This window comes from Brachyistius frenatus, unplaced genomic scaffold, assembly GCF_029030835.1.
Source record: "Brachyistius frenatus isolate BFR_SWC_R1_liver_20210118 unplaced genomic scaffold, ASM2903083v1 Contig_99, whole genome shotgun sequence".
NCBI classification, from domain to species: domain Eukaryota; kingdom Metazoa; phylum Chordata; class Actinopteri; family Embiotocidae; genus Brachyistius; species Brachyistius frenatus.
The window spans coordinates 520,901-539,279 of record NW_027210698.1 but is presented as its reverse complement, the minus strand read 5'-3'; the positions used below and the strand labels follow the sequence as shown (position 1 = coordinate 539,279).

At 41.1% G+C, this 18,379-nt stretch overlaps 1 protein-coding gene across 2 annotated transcripts in view; it reads right to left on the bottom strand.

The window, feature by feature from the left end:
• Positions 1–918: 918 nt before the first annotated feature.
• The window catches only part of slc6a9 (solute carrier family 6 member 9), a 74,881-nt gene continuing 57,420 nt past the window's right edge, over positions 919–18,379 (bottom strand). For both annotated transcript variants that reach the window (XM_069711371.1, XM_069711370.1), the window contains 11 exons: positions 15,198–15,329; positions 14,796–15,069; positions 12,310–12,442; positions 11,932–12,066; positions 11,736–11,839; positions 8,970–9,207; positions 7,592–7,726; positions 7,412–7,511; positions 5,691–5,791; positions 3,774–3,944; positions 919–2,411 (listed from right to left, as the gene is read on the bottom strand). In XM_069711371.1, the coding sequence (XP_069567472.1) occupies positions 2,151–2,411; positions 3,774–3,944; positions 5,691–5,791; positions 7,412–7,511; positions 7,592–7,726; positions 8,970–9,207; positions 11,736–11,839; positions 11,932–12,066; positions 12,310–12,442; positions 14,796–15,069; positions 15,198–15,329 (1,784 nt within the window). In that variant the 3' untranslated portion in view covers positions 919–2,150. The remainder of the gene's footprint in view (positions 2,412–3,773; positions 3,945–5,690; positions 5,792–7,411; positions 7,512–7,591; positions 7,727–8,969; positions 9,208–11,735; positions 11,840–11,931; positions 12,067–12,309; positions 12,443–14,795; positions 15,070–15,197; positions 15,330–18,379) is intronic.

Below are 18,379 nucleotides of genomic sequence, written 5' to 3'. Positions count from 1 at the left end.
AAGCATCTCACCGCCACCTGAGCAGGCGTCCGACAAAGCATCTGAGGATGAAAACACAAAGGAACGTGGGGTTTTCACATAGCTGTCTAGAAACAAAACTATTCTCATGTGTTTGTTCTGTCTTTGTACCACCACACTACTACAGCGTTGTGCTGGACGCTTTCCAATCAGACCCACTCGGGGGAAACCCAACCCTGCATTAAAGAGACCCCTCTCTATCGTATCGCACCCTCCGACAATACAACAACAAATCAAGTCACAGATGAGGAATGGTAAACATGGTTAGTTAGGATTCTGTAGTTTTCTCTTTTTTTTGTACAAAATAAACATATGCTGTCTTTATTATTATTTACTAAGTTACTTTACAATAATGAGAGGTAAAAAGGAGACTTCTACTGAGATTCTATGCAGCTACATTTAAAACTACATAATTCATTGAAGAGTTTATTCTGGTTCCTTCTGGAAGCAAGCAGCGTCTCTCTGTTTTCTGTCTCTCCAGCAGTTACAGCACAGCTTGGCTCAGAGCTTTAAAACAAGTGTCTGTAAATACATTAAAGGTTCCACTGACCGTAGGAGACTGACAGTATATCCGTCTCTGAGATACATATGTTACCAAAAACATGTGCAGGAAAACTTGGGTAATGCTTTTGGTAACACGCCTGAATGGGGCAAGATTGCTACGACCCACGGGAGACACCGACTACGACACACTTATAATCCTTCCTAGCCCGGATTCTTCTTCACAGAGCACATCCCAAGATGCATTTCACTCAAAAAGAACGCCTGGAAGACTTAAAGAAGAGATGGCACTTCTATATACAGAGTTGCATCCACCTGTTTTGTGTGTGTGTGTGTGTGTGTGTGTGTGTGTGTGTGTGTGTGTGTGTGTGTGTGTGTGTGTGTGTGTGTGTGTGTGTGTGTGTGTGTGTGTGTGTGTGTGTGTGTGTGTGTGTGTAGGCGTTTTTCGACAGCGAGGGAAGTTCGGTGGTTTTAGTCCGTACAATCTAAACAGGCCAACTCGGTCGAGATAAGGTTTCCACAGGCGAGGAACCGCAAAGTTTACTACCTTCACTTGGACCCTGAGAAATGGACACTGGGACCTCTTCTGTCAAAAACAAATATGCTTTGTGTGTGTTTGTGTGTCTGTGTCTGTGTGTGTGAATGCAGAGAGTTACAGTACAGTTAAAGTTCACTGATGTTTCTCTGCTGAGTTCTCAAAGTTTAAGCAGCTTTAATAAAAAAAAAAAAAAAAAGAAGAAGTTAGTAATGGAGGAAATTTCCACCAAAAATCAGCCCTAAGTGTCAGTTGTCATCTCGTGGGTTAAATATTTGTCCTCTGTAGATTTTTTTTTTTTTTTTTAAAAGAAGAAGCATCATAAAAAACAACAGGCTTAGTCTTAAGCTGAGATCAACTACGGTTGAGGTCACTGTGTGCTGTAAAATATACAGAGTGTATGAGTGTGAACGAGTGTATCCGCCTCTTTTTCTGGCTGTAGAATAGAGTCTATTTCTATCTTTTAGCATCATCAAACTGTAAATGGCCAGTACAGGCACAGTTTACCCTCCTCCTCCTCTATGTTACTGAATCACAACAAGTCTCCAGCTGTCAAATCACTGCCTATACAAAGTCCCCCATCCCAAACAGGGCCAGCTAACAGAATAAAGGAGAACAGTGTGTGTCTCTATGTTGCTGCATGCACAAAACAAAGACATGCAGCTTCACAATCTACTGTACCTCTAACTGCATATGAAGATGACATATACAAGTTTTACAAAAACTGAAAGGAAAAAACAAACTGCATTATTAAATTATGTGGAACAAATTAACAACCCACACGCTCTAACATACACACAAATCTTTTGGATGATGACCCAATTTTTTTTTTTTTCTTCCTTTAGTTTTTGTTTTTCTTCGTTTATCTAGAGACAACACACAGATAGATAGAAGAGGTTAGGATAGATATAATAAGCCCTTACAATATGTAAAGGTCTCCAGCGAATGGGATCTCCCCCACAGAGGGCTGTGGGAAAGCGGGGTGAGGATGGAGGAGAGAAGGGAGGAAAAGGGTGGAAGAGAAAGAGGAGACGGTGGGGCGCGGGGGCCGGGTGCTTGGGCCGGGCCCGCTGGCGCTGATAGAGCGGGGTGCCGTCTATGCGCTGGGATTGGGGTTGTTGTGTGTGTTGGTGGAGCCGTTGCTTCCCTGGATGGTGAGGCTGATCTCATCCTTCCTCTCCTTCTCTTTCTCCTTCTCTTTCTCCTCCTCCTTCTGCTCTTCCTTCAGCTCCTCCTTCTCCTTTAGGGGACGGGCCTCCACAGTGTCTTCAGAGGCCATGGGGGCGTAGCGGCCTGTCCGGTGCTCCTGCAGGGCAGGGCCCCACTTTGGATGTGCTCGGCATGCATACTTCAACCGCTGACATGGGATGAAAAAAGAGGAACACATCATTCAGGGCAGACAATTTGGGGAGACTCATTTGAACAGGTCCAAAGATCAGGAGGAACGTCACTCAAAACACCTCGGTCGGCTCGTTTCTTCATTGCAGGGGGCTTTCTGAAACATTTTGAGGGCCTCGGTTGCAGATTTCCTGAGTCTGATGTGTGCTCTCCGCTCAAGTCCATTGTGACATCGCACATGCCAGTTGTCATAAAATCATGTGAACTTGGATTACTGAAAAAGTTATAGCTTCCCCCTGCTCCATGCACGTCACAGTGCTGCACTCCCTTTGTGCGCAACAGGAGCAGCCTCGCAACTTTCTGATCCTCCTTCGTAAAGTGCAAACACTTTGGTGTGACTGACACTTTAATTTTGATTTCAAATGCCCTCCATTTTTTCAGTTTATCTTCAACAGCTGCCACGGCATACTCTTACGTTTTAGTTTATCACATTTATTTATAACAGGGACCACATACAAAATAGGTTAATCTCAAAAAGATGTTTTGTGCCAGATTTAGCTACAAGCTAATTTTCATTTGCAGTCCCTGGGAAGGTGAGGGGAAATAAGAAAACACAGACCAAAACCTCTTAGCTATACTGCAAATGGACTTTAAATGACAGTTCAATTGCTTTCTCCACTTTATCAAGATTTATGGTTTGTCTGCATGTTGGAAACCAACGACTCTCCACCACTAACACGCTGTGATTGGCCAGCTGTGTGGAGACAAGACACAAGCCTTACTCTCTTTTTTAATTTGTTACTCAACTAGTTGTGTCACTTTTTGTATGTACAACCCAATGCAATACTATCAACTTCTCCCTGAAAAGAATGTCTGAAAATGCGCACTGTTATCCCGGACAGGCCCTCACATTTCAAATGGCATTTCAAGTGATCTCAGCATCAACTGACAATAACAACTGCTGTTTATTTTAAATGAAAATCTGAAATACTTCAACTGAGATGTTAACACTGTTTGTGGTTTTGAAATCAACTGATAGTTCGGCTGCTTTCAGAGTTGACATACTGGCAATTCAAATATCTAAAGGGCTTCAACTTGAATCATTTTTGAAATTCTTTCAAAAAAAATATGGTCCACTTTAGAGCCTTTTCTGTCATTCAGTTAAGCTTTTAGTGCTTTAACTTCAGGTGCACTCATGAAAACACTTAGTTTGAACTTGCTGACCTGTTTTTATTTTATTGTGTTTTAATGTTAATGTTAGAGTGATGTTCAGCCTTTTACCTATAGTACTGTGCATTGCTGTTCTCAGCTGTATTTTATTATATTTTACAACAGAGATGTTATAGAAGCCAAGTGTGAGGGCACAAGAGGGGTATTGTACCTCTCTGAAGGTGGCTCCTGGGGACCTTGAGATCTTGTAGAGGGCATAGACGGGTATGCAGACCACTGAGGATAGAGCCATGGAAAAGCCGATAGCCAAGGACCAGCCGGGATACACGTAGTTATTGTAAGTGATGGGCTTGTACTGGATCACGGTGAAGATCAGGATGAACTACAGGAACACAAAACAGACAGTTATTGAAATGTAACTTCATTCAAAAATATAGTTCATAATCAGTTTATATGTTAAAACCTTTCCTTCAGTACATCTTTGGCGAGAACTCATGTCCAACTACTTGAAATGAATATTTAATGACATAATTTGGCAAAAGGCATGTCAACTAATTATCTATCTGATACATTTAAATTTGTTCATGTTAATGATGACTCTTGTAAGCACACATCATTTAGTCATGGAGTTCCCCAGGGTCTTGTACTGGGACCAATACTTTTCATCCAACTTCAAGCATGTCTTGGAGACATAAAGGCCTGGATGACCAGTAAGTTTCTGCTTCTAAACTCAGATATAACTGAAATTATTTGGCCCTAAACACCTTAGAAACTCAGTATCTATCCATATGGTTAGTCTGGATAGCATTACCTTGGACTCCAGTAATACTGTCAGGAAAATTTGGGTTATTTTTGACGAGGACATGTTCTTTAATTCACATATAAATCAAGTCTCGAGGACAGCCTTCTCTAATCTGTGTGAACATCCTGTCATTTTAGCTGGACTATGTTAATTCCTTATTATCGGGATGCCCCAATGAAAAGCCTCCAGTTGACTCAAAATGCTGCACCAGAGTACTGATGGGAGTTAGCAAGAGAAATCACATTTCTGCCATAGTAGCTTCTCTTCACTGGCTCCTTCTTCTTACATATAAAGCCCTTAATGACCAAGCACCATCATATATTAAAGACCTCATAGTACCATATTATCCAAACGAAACACTTTGCTTTCAAAGTGCAGGTGAGTTTCCAAAAGTAAACTGGGAGACAGACATCCTCTCTCCTTTAAAGAGCAGGCTTAAAACTTTTCTGATTAATAAATCCTACAGTTTGTCATGCTACTTTTTGAACACTGGTGTTTTTCATGTCATTTTTTGTTCATTGTTTCCTTATGTCATTTTGTGATTGTAAAGTGTTCTGGGACCATGTGTCAGGGTGATTTTACATTTAAAATTGCTTAAAAAAAAAAAAAAAAAAAAAAGATAGATTACATTGTATTTTCCCCATCAGTTTTACAGCGATAGGTACAACTTCCAATATACAACAGAACTGAGTAACTGAGTAATGATTTGACTCAGTACAGGTGACAGTTGGCAGCAGGACATCAGAAAATACTTATTTAAAAGTTGCAGATCATTAAGATCATAAATCCTCACTATACCCAACAGCAGTGGGTTTTAGTCACAGCTCTTGCAGAGGCCCTCGAGGGCAGGGCATTAATCTGCATAATGAAATGAAAGAGAGAACAAAAGTGGCTAAAATCTGACCAGTAATCCACAACAATGAATTTCTTGGTTGGCCCAGCAGCTTAGCGGACTAATACGCCTGCTTGGGAAATCCCGTTGATAGCAGCTGCATGTGTCCATTTCCCAGTCAGAAAGATTTGCTTTTAGAGGGTTATACTGGAAACAAAGCCAACAGTAGCCAACCAGATTAGAGTCAATGGCAGCTCAAATGTAGGTCAGGTCCCTAACAATGTGTCAGCAACACAGGAAAGTCGAGAAGCGTCCACTCGACATCCTTCAGACTGCTGAACCACTGTGTGCTTTGTGTCCTGCCACAATTAAATCTCCAAACGTGTTTCAGGATACAAACTTTTTTTAAATGGCTGCAGCTATGTCACATTTTGACAACAGATTCAATCACTATGACTAGTCTCAGATCAGCAGGTGTGTGTGTGTTCACTTACAGAGATAATGACCGGGGAGATGAATCTCCAGCAGACTTTGAAGAAGAGCGGAGGAGGGAAACCCAACATCATCTCAACATCTTTGAAGTAGTTCGTGTGACCTGCAAGGGAATGAAAAGTTAGCATCCAGTCAGGCTCTGATTAGTCTGGTTGAAAAATTGAATCTGTGAAACATATTTCAGAATATTTGTGTCTTGCCCTCCCCTTTGCTTTAATGACAGCAATATGGACTCCAAAAGTGATTATGGTGTTATCTCTGCATGATCTGACAGCGTTCCAAAGAGCTTCTTGTGATGTCAGAAATGTTTCCCGACTGAGAAGTCATTAAAGACCCCTACTCATCCTCTGAGGCAGCCTTCTTCTGACAGGACTTTTGCTGATTGGAGTCTTCATTCAGCAAATACTGTATCTGTGAAGTTGTTTTTCTATCTCTCACAAAACAAATCTTGATGTATTGATATTCTGATTATGTGGTCCCTTTTGGTCGGCCTGATCGTGCTTTGGATACAGCTGATCCAGTTTCAAGTGTTTTAGAGCTCCATGCACTGCCCTCTTAGAAACACTCAGCCTAGCCATGATTTGATGCAGAGTCAAACAGTCTGACTTCTGATACTTTCTCAGAGTTTTGATGCCATGCTTCCTCCAATCACAGTGCTACTTTTGGAGCAATACTGTGCCAGAAACTGGAGGCACAGCTGAGCCGTATTTTCAACTGGGGAACAACAACTGTTGATTTAGGTTCTCTGATGAGACGATCAAATCCACCTGAGTCTCATCTGAACAATACCTCAATAGAAGCATGCCACTAAAGGAAATCTACACTTTTCTACAAAGAAGTTTACATAGTCAATGCCACAAATCTGCTTAAATTTGATTACTAACCTAGAAATCGTGCAAAATCTAAAATATTTATTCTTTATTTTACACATTTTACATGATTTAAGTAAGATAGGATGTGGTCTTTTTAGGTCCTCTCGGTTCACATGATCATGATGGACTGTTTCATCTGGTTTCTTTTTATCCTGTATTGTTTGATTACTCTAAAGTTGGTGATTAACTACATTTCCTGTTTGGCAATTGAACACATGGGTCAAAATGAGCCTTATGTTATTAAATTATCACAACTGGGCAGATATTGTTAATGCACTGTTAATTGCTAAGGACTGACTTGTGAGTTATACAGTATATTCCAAATGTGCGTATAATGATGTGATGTACATTATAACGGGTCTATTGGCTTGGATTAACATCTTATAATACTACAGGGAACCCCTCAGTTAGTGTCACACTGTAAAACAAATTCCTCTTTATTTCTAGAGCCTGATTATCTAAATGTTCTCAAAGATAAATGTCAGGAGGCCTCAGAGGGAGCAGGCTGGACGATGATGTCAACAGCTTGGGAAATGAACTAGTGCTAATCATTCAGAGCTGCATTAACCACATTCCTGCTGCTACGAGTCCAGACACGATTGGCATTACAATTGTCTTTTAAGATACACTCATTAACTGCACTACACTCCATATACATCCTGTGTAAAAACATACTGTGTTATCTCAGGCTTTAGCCACTTGTGTTTACATGTCTGTTGTCTGTCTATGTGCGTTTGTCTGTGCTCGTTACATACATGCTTGTGCTGTGTCATGTTTCCATGTCTCAGAATGTGTTTTGTGAGAGTAATATCCAGCTTAAGAACACAGCAGCAAACCCTTTCCCTTCTTACCATAAATATACATGACGCAGATGCACATGATGCAGGAGATAATGACCAAAGAGAAACTAGCAGCGTAGTTGTCCATCAGTAACAGCCAATAGATTCCTGCCTGCACACAGAAACAGGAACTTAGTCAAAACCTCTCCCTCTTTCATTAAAACACGTGATCTGTAGGTGTTGAAGACTTACCTGCGTTGTGAGCGGCACGCCCAGCAGGAAACCAACGATGGCCACCGAGAGCGTGACAACGGTTTTGTTCCTGATGATCCAGTCTGTACCGATCTCGTCCACAATGGCCGTCACCAGGGTCTCGAGCAGACAGAACTGCAGGAAGAGGGAAGAAAGGTTTGTGGATTAAATTAAATTGAGAGGTGAGGCTAAAATTTCTGTTTACATGATGAAGGGGGATATTGACAGATGAATTGACCACCATGTATGCCAATAAAACTATATCTGTGATATATCTGTATTGGCCAGCCAACATATCAGTCAGGCTCTACTAATAACATTTAAAGTCTAACATTTTAAATAGAAAATAGTTTATCCTCTGCCTGAAATGTTCAGTATCTTTTTCTTTTGAATTAACCGAAATATGAAGATGTTACTACTGTATTTCTTGTGAGCAGCAACGTATTCATCCACTACACAGAAAGTTGAATCTGTACACACCCACTGTAAAATAAAAAGACACTTACAGCAGTTCAAATAGCGCTGCAATGTTAAACTGAATGCATCAACCATACTGCTATGTTTGTTGAGTAGGTAGAATATGTGTACCATCTTATTTTAGCATAACTGTTATGCAAAATTTTGTGGCAATCTATCCAATAGTCAATAACTAATTTCACTCAAAAGTGCAAATGTCGACCTCATGGTGGCACAAGAGTCAAAGTAAGGAGACCACCAGCAGGAGGACAAATATATGGCACACAGTACCACCTGAGCTGTATGCAGTCTGCTGCCATTCACCTTACTGACATGTGAGACTCTCCACATTACAAACAAATCTATAGATCCAGGTCAGATCTAATCGGGCGTCCTCGAGGCACACAGTTCCTATCAGTTCTCATTCTTGTTGACGTCACTCGCTCCATTTACAGCATCAACATGGAGGTGTGGTCAACATGCCGCGAACACAACTAAACCCTGAAGATAAAATTGGTTGATTGTTTTTTTAAGACAGACATCTGTAAGGTTTAACCGCAGAAATGTAAGCTGGAAATCAAGTGGAATCCTATAAAGCTCCAGCTGCAAACATGAGAAGACACAATCTATACAAACAGATACTAAGAGGCATCTGTGCACTTTTAATCATCCCATCGTGCTACTTGCCCTGAATGACTCAAAGTCTGAGCATAACACATGCAAAAGGTAAACAAAAATAAACAACAAAAAAAAGGTAAACACTCAGTACCACATTGACCTCAAAACATTTATAACATCAACAAAAGGGTCAGTCTTGATTTTAGATGAATGAAGTAATTAATGGAGTGATTCTATAAAATTCCTCCTGAACCTGTAGTCCATGAATATGTTTATGTTTCCCACCACAGTGTCCCGTTCTCACCTGAGTCCCCAGTCCCAGGAGGATGAGCATGAAGAAGAAAAGCAGGGACCAGAGCGGTGAGATGGGCAGCAGAGTGAGGGCTTCTGGGTAGGCCACGAAGGCCAGTCCCGGGCCGTGGTCGGCCACCTCCGACACGGGGACGTTCAGGTGATGCGCCATGAAGCCCAGGATGGAGAAAATGACGAAGCCGGCGTACACGCTGGTCGCACAGTTGGTTATACTGATGATGATGCTGTCTCTGTATGAGGACGAGAGAAAACAAAGACAGGGTGAGCATTCGTTAAACTGTAAGACAACAAAATGGTACAAATTCTCCACATTAAACCAGTGTATTATTGATAATTACAACTACATGCATGTAAAATGACAGAATAACTCTATGGTAAATTAAAGAGTAATACCTGTGAACTAGTAAAGCGACACCAGTTAATACTTTTGATTATGATCAATCCACTCATAGACAAAGGTAAATTGTATTAAATTTGCATGTCTCAAGGTAAATGATGACCTACATTGCTACATCTAACAGCAGTTTGTAAATCCATTATTTAAATATTGACTATACAATCCAAGTGTGAAATAATTTTTGTCTAAAGGAACAAAAAACTTTTCTTTTTCCAGTAATAAAGTAGTTTAGCTTCAGTTTCTAAATGTGAAAATGTCATAAAATAAAAATGAAATGAAATGTTGAAAAATGTGTGTTCGTCCAAGACCACCTTCATAGTTTATTGCTGCGTGGTGTCAGAGAAAACTCTGGTTCAATTTACGATCTCCAACTCTTGGCAGACTCTCTGAGGTCAAGAGATGTGAGTCTGTTTACACGATTACGTCCCATTTTATTGCCTTGCTGTCCTTATTATAGAAAAGCTGACTGGTTTCAGACGCCTGAAGAACTCTGTTTCACCTTCACTCTCTGACTCAGACTCAGACTTGGACTTTGTTCAGATCTAACAAGGGAATTATGTGGTTACACACTGCTTTGTTTCCTCACGTTTCCTGTTAGGGTTATCACAGCAGATGTCTTTGATGACTTTGATGCCAGTCTGTTTCTCACCCACGAGGCTCCTGCTCTGTCCTTACACTCTGCACTTCTGCATGTGCACCGGTTGGTGGTGTTACAGGAGAGCTGAAAGCGTCTCTGCGGAGACGGAGCTGCAGAACACAAGCTGATTAGGCTGCCGTGCAGCTGTGCGCGCAGATAGCACAACCTCAAGCTGCTGGCAGAGGAGCAAATTATCTCTTCAGCCTTTCTCCTTGCCCCCATCCAACCCCACCTCCCCCCGACGCCCTCACTCCGTCAGCATGTGTGGACAAGCTCGGGAAATAAATGCCATCTCTTCCTCTCCTTATCTCCTCCTCTGTAACCTTTCCTCCATCTCACCCTGCTTCTCGGCTTCTCGCTAACCCTTGGTGTTCAAGTGCGGTTCGACCAGCCTCTTAACACGAGTCCAAATACAGCAATATCTGTCCCTCCCCCTGTCCAACTTTATCTCGCTTTCTCCCCCTTCTTGTTTTAGACCTATCGCCTGGAAGTTGGCTCCTGACTATTTCACACTGCTCCTCTCACTTTCTCCATCACTCTTCTGCCCTGACTCATTCAGGAGTCCAACTGCATTAATTCAAACATTTAAGGTCAACAAGTTTTCTTTGTCTCCTCACCAAGATTCTTTTGAGAATGACATTAGAGTGCACAAACTCTGAAGGACTTTTAGCCATAAATACAAATAAATCAACCAGATCACAACAATGCAGAACATTTTTCATTTGTTTCATTGGTTCATTTGATTTATTTTTTTTTAAACACAATAATGCATTTTTATTCGGGCCACACATATTGTGTTATATTTGACACAACCACTGTGTTTGAAAATCCAGCACCAACCTTGAATTAAAACTCTCAACACAGTTGTTTTGTTAAAGGTAACAGAAACTGGCAGTTCAAAATAGTGTGTTGGGAAATGACACAACTGTTGATATTAACACATCTGTTTAAAGAGTCCAGTTCCTGATGTAACACCTTTTTGAAAACACAACTTGTTAGCATCAAACGTTTTGTAATGTATATACAGAAGCTCTACTTGAGTACCATTAGACAGAGCCAGGCATGTTGTTTTCCCATTTCTAGTGTTTATGCTAAGCTAACGGTTGCCTGGCTCCAGTAAGGAGGGAAGGAAGTGTTCAACAATTTTTCAAAATGTTGAAATACTCCTTTAACCCTATGAACCCCAGGCTATTTTCAAAGTCATTTCACTACCTTTACTTTTAAGTTCATATCTTGGTCATTATAGGGGCTACCTGTTCATGATTTATCTTGTATCTGTTTTTACATATATGTCACCAGAAAATATTGTCAGTTGAGACATCTTTTTATAGTTGTGTAGAGGAGATTGTCTAGAATCTGGCCATATCTGAACCATGTTTGTGGGAAAAAAATATGTGCTCAGTGCCTGATGGAAAATAAATGTCATGAATGACTCTGGGGTCCAAACCAGGGACTCACACTCAGTGCATACGCCCCTGTGATATGTGCTAATAACTCAGCTGTTGGGTAGACCCACAAATACGTTATCATTTAAACTTTTTTTTTTTTTTTGTTATACAAAGTGGAATGTAATGCCAGCTCTATGTTGCATCTCTCTGTGATGAATACCTGCTGTGCAATTCAACTGAGAAGAACGTAGGAAATTGAACACAATCTGCATCCATTGGGTTCTAACGGTTAAATCATAGTTTGTTTTTTATTCATCCAAAGTCTGGAGTACCAACCTGAAACAGTTGTTGTGGAACTTATTATAGGAAGCCATTGTGATGAGACCACCCCAGGCACAACCCAGGGAGTAGAAGATCTGTGAGGCAGCATCTCCCCACACCTACAAAAACAAACAACATACAGTCAGAAGCAGTTCAAAGAAAGAAAACAAATTAATTTCCAGTTTATCTACCTGCTAATATAAATGCCTACTTTTGCATCAAGGACTTTCTGCCACTGTGGGGTGAGGTAGTACTTGATGCCGTTGATGGCTCCATCCAGAGTGATGCCACGGATGAACAGGATGGTCAAAACAAGGTAAGGGAAGGTAGCTGTGAAGTACACAACCTGGACGCACAGAGAATCACACAAGCTGCTGAGATATATTGCAGGTATATAATTCACATCTGTTTTATATGTGGTCAAGCCTGAGTGTGTAAGTATGCTTGTGTGTGTGTGTGTGTGTGTGTGTGTGTGTGTGTGTGTGTGTGTGTGTGTGTGTGTGTGTGTGTGTGTGTGTGTGTGTGTGTGTGTGTGTGTGTGTGTGTGTGTGTGTGTGTGTGTGTGTGTGTGTGTGTGTGCATGGCTAACCTTTCCAGAGGATTTAACGCCCCTGATGAGACAGAGGAAGACAACAAACCAGGATATAGCCAGGCAGCCCAGGATGGGGAGACGGACCTCTCCAAAGGTCCCGATACCATCCGAGATGTCCAACACATAATGTCTGAGAGAAAAACAGACAGACAGACAGAAAAACAGACAGAAAGAGAGACCGTTTTAGATGTTTAGATATTTTACATTTACAGGTTTGTCTCATGTTTTACACTTTTACAACTCAGCTAAGCAAATAGCACTTTCTTCAGAAGATACAACACTTTATAGAGGTCATCTAAACTTTGACCTTGTCAACACTGGCAACGATTCAGACTTCTCGCTGATAACATGCCTTTGCTCTCGGCAATGCAATATTACTCAGAGGAATAACAAAAACATCCATTCAGTCATACTTTCTAATATTGTAACAGGTAATCGCTGAGCGAAAAAACTGGAAGGAGACCATGAGAAGAGCTGAAGGAAGTAGCCAGGGATCAAATTTACTGGGTTACTTTTGCTCTGATTCAAATAAGAGGAAGCAGATCATGACAATTTTGTTACTGGCTTTTTGATGACCTGTTTTGCTTTAATACTATCAGTAAATTTAAAGTAGATATAATCAATACTTGTTTGAAATTCCATAAAATTATTCCAGATAGGGATGCTAGTGTTTATATGCATGGAACAGTGATGATATTTATTCATTAATCTTGTTTTATGTTAATATTAGGCTACCCCACACCATTATTTTTGGCTCTAACACTGTTTTGTAGCTTCTTCATATGCTAATTGGATGTGTGGTTTCCCGCCACGGGTAGATTCAGCAGCTCGTCTGGACGAGATCCTGATTGCTGTCACTTTCAACTTGTCAACATGACAACAGTCAACTTAAGATCCTCCTTTACTTACTTGTAATTGTAGATTTACTTTGGAAACACTGTAGAGAACTAAAACAGCCCAGTGTGTGCACACTCATCAGCAATGTGCTTAATTATGTACTTAAGCAGAATTACTTTAGTCACTGACTAATAGTCTGAACCCTCGGCTATTTTCATGGTGATTTCACTACCTTCACTTTTAAGTTAATTTATTGGTCATAATAGGGGCAAGACATTTGTGCTGTATCATATATTTTTCAGGACAGTTGAGGCTATCCAGATCTTTCATCATTTAATTACGTAATACTTAGAGATTTTAAAAAAACAAAAAAAATGTATGTTAAATGTTCTTTAATAATTTTTTAAAATTTAAAATTCTTTTTGGGGGCGTCACAGTGGCCAGCATTGTTACCTCAAAGCAAAAAGGTTCTGGGTTTGAATCCGGTCCTGGGCCTTTCTGTGCATAGTTTGCATGTTCTCCCTGTGCCTGCGTGGGTTCTCTCTGGGTACACCATCCAAAAACATTAGTCTCAGGTTAATTGGTGGTTCTATAAATTGCCCTTAGGTGTGAATGAGAGCGTGAATGGTCTTTGCTTCCGTGTGTCTCTATGTGTTGGCCCTGTGATGGACTGCCAATCTGTCCAGGTTGTACCCTGCCTTCAACCAAAGTGAGCTGGGATAGGCTCCAGCCCCCCTGTGACCCTGTTCGGGATAAAGCGGGTTTAGATAATGGATGGATGGATGGATGGATGGATGGAGGATTTTTTTTTAATTATTTGCCTTTATATCAAGGAAAAAAACCATGTTGTCTCACAGAATTGTTGTGTTTTTACACATATCTCACCAGAACATATTGTCAGTAGAGATATCTTTTCATAAGTGTATCGAGGAGATTGTCTAGAATCTGGCAATATCTGAACCATGTTTGTGGGACACAAAAAATATGGAAAATATGTGCTTACTGCCTGACAGAAGATAAATGTCGTGAATGACTCCGGGTGGCCAGGGGGCCTAAACCAGGGACTCATACTCAGTACAATCACCCCTGTGATATGTGCTAATAACTCAGGTGTAGTGTAGGCCCACAAACACATTCATATATTTTTTGTTGTAATGTCAACCCAGGTTGAAGGCAGAGGTCAGCTGTGATTTCAAAACTGGATTAGCTGAAGACGCTTTGCCGTACAAAGAAACAACAGGTATCATCAGAAAGGGTAAGTTTTGCTGTATATTTTGATTTATAGTACGTTATAAAGCCATCGGGACTTCATAATTGTTCAATCAAGAGTAGTGGGGATGGAGATGGACGTAGCATTTCATGCAGAGTATAAAGACAAATGCAACTTCAACTTCGATTATCTCCGCAACACTTTGTCACACAAACGAGACACCAACATTTCTGGAAAGGTCAAGCCGTGCAGTTTCACAGGGTATGAGTTACATCTCTGTGTGATGAATACTTGCGACGCTATTTAACCAAAAAGAAAAGGAGTGAATTTGAACTCACCTTGCGTAAGGGTTAAAACATAAAACCACTTTGATTTTAGACATTTAATATGAGCGTTACAGATCCACTAAGGCCCATAATGCACGTCGAGCTCTTACTTCCAGTACTCCTCGCTGGGGCTGGTCCTCTTGGTGCGGTTGACGACCTCGGACACGCCCGCTACCAGGCTGGTGGTGGCGTTTACCAGGCTGGTGTTGATGCCCGTGCTGGTGACCACCCCGCTGCAGTCTGGCGTGTTCCAGGGGTTGTTGCAGTAGGTCCACGGCAGCAGACTGGTCATGGACGAGAAAAAGTAGTAGAAGGCGATGCAAATGACCACGTTGTAATAGATCCCGATGTAGGTGGACACCACCATCATGCCGTAGCCCACGCCTTGAAGGGAAGGAGAGGACAGGGTGGAGAAAAATAAATTGAAGGAAGAATGGAAGAGTCTGACATGTATTTACCAATGACTAAAAACAACAAATCCATTGTGGGATTGTCTGAAATCACATACACACCTTTGAACATAGGGCTGATCTTCCAGACTCCCAGACAACCCTGGCTGGCGAACTGACCAAAGGAAAGCTCGAGGAAGAAGAGAGGAATCCCGCAGAACACCAACATGATGAAGTATGGTAGCATGAAGGCACCTGGAGGAGAGAGGCAACAAGACAGCCACTGTCATTGTACACTGTATGGTATAGGAAGACTGGGAAGTTGCACATTAGCAGTATGATGATATATACTGGAGCCAACAAACACAACTGAGCTGAAATATCACATCTTCAGGTGCTCGGTTTGGTGTTTTGTTCCTGGTAAACTCTAGAAAAGCTATTTGTAGAATCAGTAGAAAATGCTTGTTGTGAGGAAACCTTTGCGTGACAAAAACACAAGAACCTCAGCTGCAAAAAAATGAACTCTGTTAACTGATACAGATAATAGATGCTGAACAGGCAGATGAGCGTTATGACATTGGGGAATGTGGAAATGCCTATTTGACTAACATCAAAGACCAACATAGGACCAACACTAAGATATGAAATTGGACCACAAGTTATCATTAAAAACACTGGTGCCAGGGAAACATCAAAAATGCATACATATAATAATGATGATCTAGATCCGAGGTGCCCAAATCCTTTTCAACGAAGAGTGAAAACTGTTGTCTGGATGAAGGGCCGCGGGACAAAAACAAATGTTAATTTTGTGTGAAATTAGAGTTCATTAAAATGAAACATTCTAAATCTATAATACAATTTTAGAAGGATTAAAACACGACTCGTTAATCTTTAGTCAATGACATAGGACACACTAACAGAGCACATGAGCATCAGCAGAAGAGAGAACATAATCACTCGTCATAATTTAAGGTGAAAATTTAACAGCACTCTGCTGTATATTGCGGTAAAACTCTTATTATTAACTTTTTAGTTTCACAAAATGTACAGTTTGTAGTTATTACAGTTATGATTTTACAACAATTAAGAATAAATAATGAGGGGCCAAACTCAGTCCGCGGGCCCCAATCTGGGTAGCTCAAATCTAGATGCATGTTTGTGTTAAACAATACGTAACTCTAATGACTACAACTACAGAAGTTAGAGGTGTGTCATGGGCTTGGAGGAATTATATAAAATCATAAATGATGCTGCAATCTGAACAAAAGGAAAAACTAAAAACATAAACCTCATCTGCCACGGTGACCTCCCCTGAGTGAGCAGAGAGGTCATCGAATGTCCAGCTGAGTCTGTTCATTGGTGCAGCAACTCTAGTGGTTCAGACTGGACCAAAAACCAGACAGCTGTCTATAGGGAGGCGGTGGGTCATTGTGTGTGTGTGTGTGTGTGTGTGTGTGTGTGTGTGTGTGTGTGTGTGTGTGTGTGTGTGTGTGTGTGTGTGTGTGTGTGTGTGTGTGTGTGTGTGTGTGTGTGTGTGTGTGTGTGTGTGTGTGTGTGTGTTTTCTTATGATTGTCTGTGTGCGAACTAGGTCGGCACAACCAGCTGATACTGTAAAATAGCAAAAACCTTATCGCTGCTGGTAAAGCTCAGCTCTCCTGTCTGCTTGCCGCGCTATCTGCAGCTGTGTGTGAACTAAGGTATGGCCCACATATACAGTACCGAGGCCTCGCACGGGAATGCAGGTCTCCTACATGCATAACACGAATCAAAATATTTGCAGCGTAAAGACATGAACTGAAGTGGGATTGGTGCCAAGGAAAATGATCTGAATCACTGAGTGAGGGGACCTTGACCAGAGTTGCTGCCTTTCACTCTTACTTAGCACTTTTCTGTCACATTTTCAGAGATAGAAAAATATTTCGAGCACATATTACTTTGTTTAATCCAGACTTTTTAAGATGCATCTGACAAGGGATCAAAAAGACCGACAGCAACAGAGCTCAAACATATTTTGTTGTTCTTACTTCTAGAGTAGAGCGGCTGTAAAATGAAAGCAGCGTTGTCAGCAGCACCTGGATCTGTTCGATATGCTCAAACGTATGTTGGCAGCGCTCACAGCCCAATAAACAATAATGTAGCAATGCAAAAGTTGATGCCTAAAAAGAGGCTTTGGACTGAATCTGAGCACATAAAGCGCGAGCCGCTGCGGCTGTTGTAAACACTTGCAGTCTGCTTATGTGGAATACGGTTGACACATCTGGCCTGTTAAATGGTGTGAACTGGAAATATTTTATATGTCACAAAAATATTCCTCAAATTAGAAAATACGCCAGACTGTTAGACTGCAAGCTCAAATAAACAAAGCATACTGTAATCTACAAAAGGTTTTAACCGTCAGGTTTGATTTCATGAAATTTGTCCAAGTTGTTAAATGTGTAGTTCTGTTACAGGCTACAGTGGCTTCTGGTTTACAAAATAGTCAGCTGCTTTTGACAGCGACACAGATGTTTCCTTGCAAACGTTTCAGACATCACTAAAGGTTTTAGCAGCTGAGAGCTTCCTGGACTTTTAATGGAGCAACCCAATGCAGTGAGACACGAGTTGGAAATCACTAATCAGTTGCTAATAATCCAGGACTAAGGATGCCAGGAGAACTGATACTTTGATACCTGACCAATGCTAAACTTCTGAAAACGTGACACTACCTGGTGTTCTGTGTTACCATAAATACTGAATTTAATGGAGATTCTGGACAATAACAATGTAATATGGTGGTTAATGCAGGTGCAGCAAAAGGTCTGCAGTAACTTGTGGAAAGAAACACACACATGTTGCGTATGGAGATATTTTGTGTTTGAGTAAATGATCAGGGTTATAGATAACAAAAGCCAGTCAGTAAACACACCTTGCAATAACATGTGTTTTGGTTGATCTGATCACAAGTGATCAGCTCTAAAGAGCAATGAGGACGCACAGATCTGATCTGCTCAGACCACGTTCGGAGATGTTCTGGGCTCCGTATGTTCACCTTCTTTTAGCAGCGTGTGCATGAATGTACCCTGGGCCACACTGAAGGACTACCCACTCAACTGACATCCTCATAAGCATAAATAGATAAACAATAGAATTAATTTGTAATATAAAATATATCCTTGATGATTCTGCCGAGTGTAGCTAATCTGTACAGAAAGTAGGTGACGTTTAGATGTTAAAAAAAATCCTCATTACCAAAGCCTCCTCTGGGTTTCATTTTTATGTTTTAGTTTACCTTGTCTGTAGTTTCTGACACTACAAACCCTGA